The 9364-nt window shown below is 36.5% G+C and overlaps 1 protein-coding gene across 1 annotated transcript; it reads right to left on the bottom strand.

Moving 5' to 3' along the window:
• LOC104736125 (protein Brevis radix-like 4) lies at nucleotides 4249–8584 on the bottom strand. Its single transcript, XM_010456056.1, has 5 exons — nucleotides 8389–8584; nucleotides 7869–8299; nucleotides 5034–5169; nucleotides 4550–4950; nucleotides 4249–4448 (listed from the first exon to the last, which is right to left on the bottom strand). The coding sequence occupies exons 1-5, from the start codon at nucleotides 8485–8487 to the stop codon at nucleotides 4370–4372; spliced, it is 1146 nt and encodes a 381-aa protein (XP_010454358.1). The 5' UTR covers nucleotides 8488–8584; the 3' UTR covers nucleotides 4249–4369.

Genomic DNA, 9364 nt, shown 5'->3' with positions numbered 1-9364 from the left:
AAACAATGTGAAAAATAGAATTTCAAATGCCATTACAAAGCCAACTCTACTAAACCAGTTGAATTTTGGCTTAAGATATCTTTTAATCGAAAGAAGAAAAAAAAATTATATTCTAAAATGGATGTTATAGTTAATCTTGACCTTATTTTTATTTGTCTACATCTCAAACAGAGAGTCATCGATATGGATTTGGAGGCGCAATGACATGCGAAATTATGCACTTCTCTAACAAAATTGTAGGTTTCAAGTTCAACATAACAACCGTAATTAATACACGCCATGTCAGGCCACAGGCGTGTGAGTAGAAAAGAAATAAAACTACAGTTTTACTGGTCCGTCAGGTTGGTTTTGGAGTCTTTTGACCCAAACAGTAAGAAACAACATTGGACAATAAATTACTTTTCTATCTTAAGCTTTTTGATCATACAGACGACACTAGCTATTTCGTTAGTTATCAAACGCTCGCTGGTAATTTATAAAACCCATCGATGAGCCTTAAATACTAAAACTTGAAGACCAGAAAGACAACATTATATAAATTCCAAGCTTTTACAATTTTTTTTTTTTTTTAAGTAAGTAAATAAGAAAGCCTCCTTTAAAATATTCCACAAGTGAAATCTTTGTTGTTGTTGTTATTACATAAGCTTTCATTCAAAACAAATCGAGTCTCCACTAGAAGAAATATGAGCATTAATAGCAGAAAACTATAACACAGTTTTCGCAAAGACAACGTTTACGAAATCGCTATCAAAACGATAAAATAGCGTTTTTTCATGTGCTAACAATAGGCAAATTTCTTGTAGTGCTCTTATTGAATAGGATGTATAATTTGTGAATGACGAATAATTCTTAACATTATAATGAAAAAATTGGTGTGATGGAAGTTAGTTCCACCAGCTTGGTACTAACTCGTACAATCAGTGGAAACGTTCCACAAAATCAAGTAAAGATAATGTAGGATAATGTACGCTAAGTTATGTCAAATTCAATACAAGAGAGAGAGTTTTACGACAATAGAGACAGAAGATGAGAATCACATAAAACAGACATATGTTTTAAGATTAATTACTAAATAAAAAAATAAAATAAAAAAGAAGAAGAAAGGGTTTGGCAGTTTGAAAAGCAATTCGGCAATCTCACAAACAAAGACAGTGCTGCTCTGTGCAAGTGAAGTCACCACCAGTTGCTCTTCTTTTAAGTGCCAAGCTTTCTTTTCCACTTAACTTCTCTTTATTTTCTCGAATAGGGATCGATCTCCTGACCTAAAAATGTATAATTTAGATACAGCTGAAGTCAGAAATAAATTAGAAAAAAAAAAAGACAGCAAAAATAATTTACCGGCGGCAAGAATCAGGTCCGACATGTCCAATTTTTGTCTCCTTGGCTCTGGTTCCTCATCAGACTCATCATCACACTCCATGAGAGAGAAATAGTCAACACCAAACACCAAAGCATTCCAAGAGTATGGATCTCGCTTTTGAAATCGAAGAAGCTCGAGAAAACCGTCAAGGACAGTCTCCATTAAAGCACCCTTCTTGCTCATCTCTTGGCAATGCATAAATACTCGGGCATACACAAAAACAAGCTGAGTTAAACAAAAGCTCCTAGGATCATCACTTTTCCACATAAACTCAAATCGAGGGTCCTTCATCAATTTGGACGAAAAATACAACCCATACCGCGCCACAAACTGCGCTGTGAGCTTCATGACACCAAGTTCCTTGAGCGTCGTCCCTTCAGGAGGTGTAATCATATCAATACAGCAAGGTCCTGGAGGATTCATCCTAACCTTGGATGGAGGAGGCCTATGATCGGGTAGTGGATGATTACCTACATACTCACGGTATTCAGTAAGCTTCTGCTGGTAAATTGCGTGACAAGGGTGTGAGCTCCTCAAGAAGCCGAATCTCGTATCACCCACATTATAGTCCTGACCAGCCTCTCAAACTCCAACCCCTCCTGGGAAACTAAAAGTGCCGTTTTCTCAATGAGAATGTGGACATCTGGACGTGGCTTGAAGATTTTTACAGTGCTTGGATTTGCTTGGTTTGAAATGTTTTGCCCCGGCTGGAAACGACTCTGTGTTGAAGTGGACAACTTTGTCTACACCGAGAAAAACATATATAAGAAAACATTAAAAACCAAATCAAAGTCATGAAAAAATAATCATAGGAAACATTAAAATATATGAGTGGGGAGAAAACGTTACCGGATGATTCGACTCGTCCATACAAGGGGGTGGAAGCTGACCACTAGGTCCCGGTGGAGGTCTTACAGGCATATCAGGATGGGTTTGTGGCGGTGGGATTAGCGACAACGTTGAAAGGTGTTCAAGTGGTGGCACGTGAGAAGAAGAATCTGTATTCTCCATGTAAGCAAAATAGTCAACACAACCCACAAAAGCAGGCACATGAAGAATCCCAGCCACCCTTTCGAAAAAACCACCAAGAAGGGTTTGCATATAAGCAGCACCCCTCTCGCTCTGTATTTGGGAACGATTTAATACTCTAGTATACGCAACAACGAGGTGTGTGAAATAATCACGCCTGGCATCAGTTTCCTTGATAAACTCAAAACGAGGGTTCATAGTCACCCTCTTCACCAACTCTGCCAAAAAAAACATGCCATACCGAGCCACAAACTGAGCTGTGTGCTTAATAGTAGCAAGTTCCAAGAGCGTGATGCCTTGGGGAGGTTTCAATGAAAATCTGTGAGGTGCTAGAGGGTGACGCAGGGCCGATAATGGAGGAACGATAACAACACGAACAGACTCATCAGTAGCTGGAGCATCAGGAGGTTGGACATTCTGAGCTGATCCATCTTCTTGATTCCGAAAACGAGCACGGTATTCAGTAAGCTTGAGCTGGTATAATGCGTGAAAAGGGTGGTTTGGACTTCTCAAGAAGTATCTTGGATAGTGCCGGCCCAACATTAGTGAAGGCTCTACCCAAAATTTTAAAAATGTGTCGTTTTCACCTATGACAAAAGTTATAGGTTTTATATAAAAGGCTACAACTTTTTAAAGGTTTTTTACATATCCTACAAATGAAAAGATTTTTACATGTAAATAAAAAAATCTTTATACATATACTTAAAAAAAAAGGTCTTTTGTTCAACAGATTTTTAAGTTAAATAGACTTTTGAAATTTTGGGTCCGAATCCTTGGCTTCACTTGCTTCCCTTTTCTAGAGCAAGACCTTCTTCTTCTTCTCCACCTCCACGCCCAGTTTGGAAACCATCTGTGCAATATTCTCAACAAGAATTCTGATTTGGGGAGGTGGCTCAGTGATTGCTACATCCATATTTTTCATGTTTTGTTTTCTACAAAAACATAAAAAAAAAAAAAAAAACAAATCACCTAAATCACTGGTTAAAAGGAAAAATCACGCCAACAAGCTATCAAATCAACAGAAACAGAGTGATAAATTCGGAAATTTTTTCATGAAAATCAAATCATTAGAAACACCAAAATCAGATTTTCCGAACTAAATCATTGGCTGTTAAGAAGAAGAAGAAAAAAATATATATATATAGGTCAGATTAACGCGGGGAAAGCCCAAGAATATATCCATGGGAAAAGGTGGAACTACTGTGAGAGAAACAGATCGATAGGAAAAAGGGGAGATATAGTTAGAAGAGAGATAAGAAACCCCGTCGTACCTCAGCCGAGAAGGAAAAACCCCGCAGCAAGATTCCAAAGCTTGGATTCGAAGAAATTCCATCCTCTTAGTCTTATAGAAGAAATATAAAACCGAGCCCTAGGCTAGTGTTCCGGTTTTCCGGTGGGCCTTTATTATTTGGGCTTATCGTTTTATAAGTACAAGTAGTAGCATCAAACGAGCGGGAAAAGGGTATAGTATTTTTGGTGTCAATTTATATTTTACTGATAGGAAATAAAACTACACTTTTACTGATACGTTTCGTTCGGTTTTGTATTCCCCCCTCTTGGTCCGTCAAGTTGGTTTTGGAGTCTTTTGACCCAAACAGTATGAAAACAACATTGGACAATAAAATACTTTTCTATCTTAAGCTTTTGATCATACAGACGACACTAGCTATTTCGTTAGTTATCAAACGCTCGCTGGTAATTTATAAAACCCATCGATGAGCCTTAAATACTAAAACTTGAAGAACAGAAAGACAAACATTATATGATTTCCAAGCTTTTGCAAATTTTTTTTTTTAAGAAAGTAGATAAGAAAGCCTCCTTAAAACATATTCCACAATTGATATTTGAGATTCATTTCATAGAGGGCACAAGAAGTACCTGTGGAAGTATTTACTTGAGCTAGAAAAAAAAAAAACGGTATACCAGAGAATGAGAAATAAATAATAAACACAAAACCCTTTTGATGCATCTAGACGACGATCACAAGTATTGTTCATGTATCCTTGCCCTGTTCTCTTCCCACCACAGTCTCGCGTGCATCTCTCCAAATCTTTCCCGGCTGCAATGCCAAAAGAAAACACAGTTTTTTTGAGTGATGTTACACTTGTAATTAAGCCGGGTTTTGAAACAATGTTAAGGAAGTTTTTTTTTTGTAATTACCTGAATCTGACTCTTCTAAGCTCTCTTTTCCCACCAGGTAATACTTTAATGGTGATATAAACGCCAGGCTCATCTTGCTCCACCCATTCGTTGTCGGCATCACTCGCATTGCTTACCGACATTTCCTCTGACCGGTCTGCATCTCTCGAGGAGCTGCTTCTTATGGAAGCATCCATGGAAGAAGTCTCTGTCTTGGCTCCACTGATGCTTGAAACTTTAGGAGTTGAGTTGAGTAGACCAGAGTCATAAAACTGCTGGCTCTGCATTGAGTTATGGTCTAGTGAATCCGAGGATGAGTAAGCCGCCAATCCAGCTGGACGATGGATGTTACGAGGCAACCGTTCTTTGTTTAGAGGTGGTGTTGCGGGAGTGTCCTCTGGATGGAACTCCACTTTCGCATTCTAAGCAAAAAGATGTCCAGAGGAATTAGTGACTAATCACGGGTTTAGTTTGTCAACCTGATATAGTGAGAAAAGCTAATTACCACGTCTTCGGATCTAGGTGGCGTGGGAAGCGGGAAAGCTTGGCGGCTTAGTTTTTGAACATTGTAAAGTTCCATTACTTTGTCATAGTTATCTGCCCACCATCGTTGAGCTTGTAACTTGTTGAACATGTCTCGGCTAATCAAAGACAAATCCAAAAACACAAGTGAGACGATTACATTTTGGAAGCATGTCTAATTTTTCTTCAAAATGCTACTAGGAAAAGGTCATGATGATCTAAGAGTACAGCAGTCAAAGAGCAAAAGATGAAACATTGAAAAACCAAAGTTAAGGGGTGATTTTAAAAAATGTCATCGTAAAAGTAAATTGTCAGATTAACCCCGGTAATTATTTTTACCAGCTAAACCTAAAAGTTCCCTATAATGTAAGTCACCTTGGCTCACTTAGATTTTCTGACACATGAGATTCTAAGTTAAATAAGAAAAAATATTAGTAAAAGAAGTAACTTTTAAACCAGGACCAGAGGACCAAAGTGGGCACACTAACGAAGGTGGATTAAAGGGAGATTTGACAAAATAAAAACAGCTAATTCAATAAACCTTTTGACAAATTGAATACATAGGCTAAGGGCTAGAAAAGAGAGTTGAAAACAAGAGACACAGATCCAACCTTTTGAATATTGATTGGATCTTTTTCTTATAAGAAAAAAAATAGTTAGTTTAATGGCCGGGTAATAGTACTATAATCAATCAAAATTTCGTAGATATAAAGAAAACAAAAGAATCATGGAGGAAGAAATAGCGACAACAATGGTCAAAGCTAATAATTAGGAGATATGATTGTGCTCTACACAGTAAAAGAAAAAATAATGTGGGAGGTGGGTGGGTAGGAGAGAATTTCTCAAAGCAAACTCAATTTTTTTTTTGTTTAATTATATTTCTCCAAAAGTTATATTAACTCATTTGTTTTTGTTTACCAAAACCAGAACTAAACAAAAGAAGAAGAAACACATGTACCAGAGGACTGTTAGGACTCAACCTAATCAAGGGATTGAAAAGATAACATTAAATTTGTAAACTAAACGAAAGCCTTTATGATCACATAAGAGACCAAAAAGAAGGTTTTGACAAAACAAAAAAAACAGACAGTAAGTGATAGAAGTTGAAGAAGTGTGATTAATGATACGAAAGAAGACAAAGAATCGAAGGAAGGAGGAGACAAAATACGTTGAAATGTGTCATGTCGTTATCAATAGGCGACATAGGAGTGAACGAAACTGTGCTGAAGGCTAAAAGCTATTTGCTTTGTTTTATTTTTGGTCTTTAAGAATAATTTAGACTACTATGTCTTTTGGAATAATGAGAAGAACTATTCTTTCCTATGCTGCTCTCCAACAACATCAATAATGTGATAAACAGGACAAAGACGCGGAGAATAAGGCACTCATGGGCTCAATAAAACAAGATTTTTATATTTTAATAGTAGAAGAAAACGTTAAGAAATGGTATTGGTGAAAATGATTAAAATAATATAAATGAACCCAAACAATGATTTTGGAATGTTTGATTGAACTAAATTAAACAAAGAAAACATATGTAGCATCTACCAACTCCATAAAGAATCAAGTTTTGGCAAACTTATTAGTGACACCATTCTAGAGTGATTTCATTTATGTTTAAAAATCAAATTTAAAGAGAGAAGTCTCAAAGTTTTTCATTGTGAACTGGAAATTATTGATATTGAAGAAAANTATTGAAGAAAAACAAAAAGAGGAAATATAAAATGATAAAAAAAGCAAAAAAAAAAAAAAGAGACAGAATGAGAAGAGATGACCCAAGGAAAGCACTTTAAAAAGGGGAACACCCCAATATATATTTTGCTTTTTGGACCTTTACGGCCTTCGCTTCTCATTAGTCATTAGGCGTGAAGCGTTACAGTCGACAACTCTGGTCCCATTCTCTGTTTTTTTTACCAACTTTTTCCCCATTTTCACACCCACAAATTACCCCTTCTTCTATAGTTTTAACACTCCAGTTTTGGGTGCATCATTTTAACTTTTTTTTACCTGAGGTAATACGTTTTACTTACTGTCCTAACTTTGTAGTTTAGAAATAAACCAAAACTACCTGTGACGATTTTTACTCAATTTAAATGCTAACTATCTTGTTTTATATTCCCCTACGTAAAAACATACATATTCCAAACTCAATCAAATTAAAATAAAAAAACACCTTTTTAATTTTAGAATAGCTTAAAAACCTTAAATAAAACTTGAATCAAGATCAAACCAAAAGAGGAGAAGGAGAAGAAAAAAAAACGGAAAACCTAGTTTGGGCCATGTCTTCTAATCGTGAAATCGAGATACTATACTATTTTGTATTCTTAAAAAGAAAAAAAGAAAAGAAAAATAAGTACATTTCTACAAAAAGACATGGCATGATTGTTACTAGATTCGTATGATCTAGAATTTTAGCTATTATCAACATATGTTGCCTAGACATTGAACTCCACAAAACAAAAAAAAATCATACTCGTAAAACATTATCTACGCTAAATTTCGATATAATATATATATATATATATATATATATATATATATATTTAGAGAATATCATTCAAAGATTTTCAGATTGCACTGATTTTATATATATGTTTTAAAAATCAGATTGAGTTCAGTGTTCCTAAGAATCAAGCATTTTCGGAACATTTTCACAAAATCACGACCAAAACAAACGTGCTAAATTCTTTAAAGGGAAAAAAAAAAACGAGGCAACGACGAAGCAAAAGTAAAAACTAACCGTAGGATCAAAAACGAACAGAGTCAACAAAAGAATCATAACCGTAGAGATATAAAGAGAGTAATTAAAGTAACGTACCTGAAACGTATCCGTTTGAGATCATTACCACCGCCGGGAAGAGAAACGAAGGTAATGAGAACCCCTGGCTCTACCTGAGCAACCCATTCTTTTGGCTCTTTCTCTTCAACAAACACTATCGGGTCGACCCGGTTCCTCCCACTCGCTGATTTCGGTGTCGCTTCTCCGCTAGATATCCCTTTTAGTCTCGCTTCCATCTCTTTTCCCCATACCCTAGGCTGCTGTTGTTGCGCCGCCTCAGCCGCCGTGGAGTTGATCGAGCTGTTTGATCTTCCGTAAAGCATTTTGAACCGTTGCTCCGATTCGAAATCCGACTTTACCGACGTTGGACTGTTCCTGATCGGTCCTTGCACTTGTCCCTGACCCTGCGCCGCCGTACACGGTGTACAATGCCGGTATGCTCCCGAAGCTTTCAGAGCCATGTCTTTGAGCTGAGATTGAATTGACGAAAATACCCTCCATCAGAAGAGAGAAGACGGAGGAGGAGGAGGAGGCTAGTTAAGAGTTTATTTTAATTTACCTGAGAAGTTAGAGATTTGGCGTGTTTGGAATCCGGATCGTCGGGTTGACCCGAAGATTCATCGCCGGCTCGCTTTGAACGAGCTATACACGTCAGCATTTTCCGGCGACTGGCTTGGTCTTTGATTTGATTTTTTTTTGTTTTCTCTTTTTTGGATACAGAGAGAGAGAGAGAGAGAGAGAAAGAGAATGGTGTCAGTTTCTTCTACTTTGGTTTGTTTTTGGCTTTGGTGCTCTTTTTAAGTTTCTGTTCTGTCTCTCTTTTTTTTTTTAATCATTGTTTTATAATCTTGTGCTTAAGAAACTTTTAACCGGGATTACCGGTTCCATAAAGGTTCCGAGTCTCCCTACGGTAATTACGCAATTCGGTGGTAAAAAATAATAATGAAAGTAAAAAAAGTTAAAAAGTTTTGGTGTCTAGCAAAAAAAAGTTTAGTTTACTGATTTAGCTAAAACATGTCAGTAGGTTAGGACTATATACATGATTGCAGTCTGTGGATTTCATACTTTCAGAAGTATCAAAGGCCGTTTCCTTCATCTAACGCAAGTAGTCAAGTGTGCAAGTGTGCTTGCAGGATTGAATTATCGAGGTAATGCAAAAACTCTTGACTCTGACTTTTGACAAACCTAAAAAACGAAAGATATTTATGTACGGCTCTAAGCTATTATACATCACAATAACTCAATAGGTCAATAATACTAAAAGTTGTTCTTACTTCTTAGCATATTCATTCATTAAATGTGTAATGTATATAGCTAGAGTGTGTTGTTTGTTCATATCGTAACGCTTCTGATTGCAACTTATCTGACATTTAAAGATAGCAATGTGACAAATAGCAAGTATATGTTTATGTTCCATTCCGACAAGATATAAATATGTGGTGTCTTCGTCTACTATACATTTCATGTGAATGATTGAACCAACGACTCGAAAATTATTAGAGTGTAAGTATTTTCTATACATAAAGATGCATTTA

The sequence above is a fragment of the Camelina sativa genome, chromosome 13, assembly GCF_000633955.1.
Source record: "Camelina sativa cultivar DH55 chromosome 13, Cs, whole genome shotgun sequence".
Lineage (NCBI taxonomy): Eukaryota > Viridiplantae > Streptophyta > Magnoliopsida > Brassicales > Brassicaceae > Camelina > Camelina sativa.
Note: the sequence above shows the minus strand (reverse complement) of the source record. Positions and strands in the feature narration are given on the sequence as shown.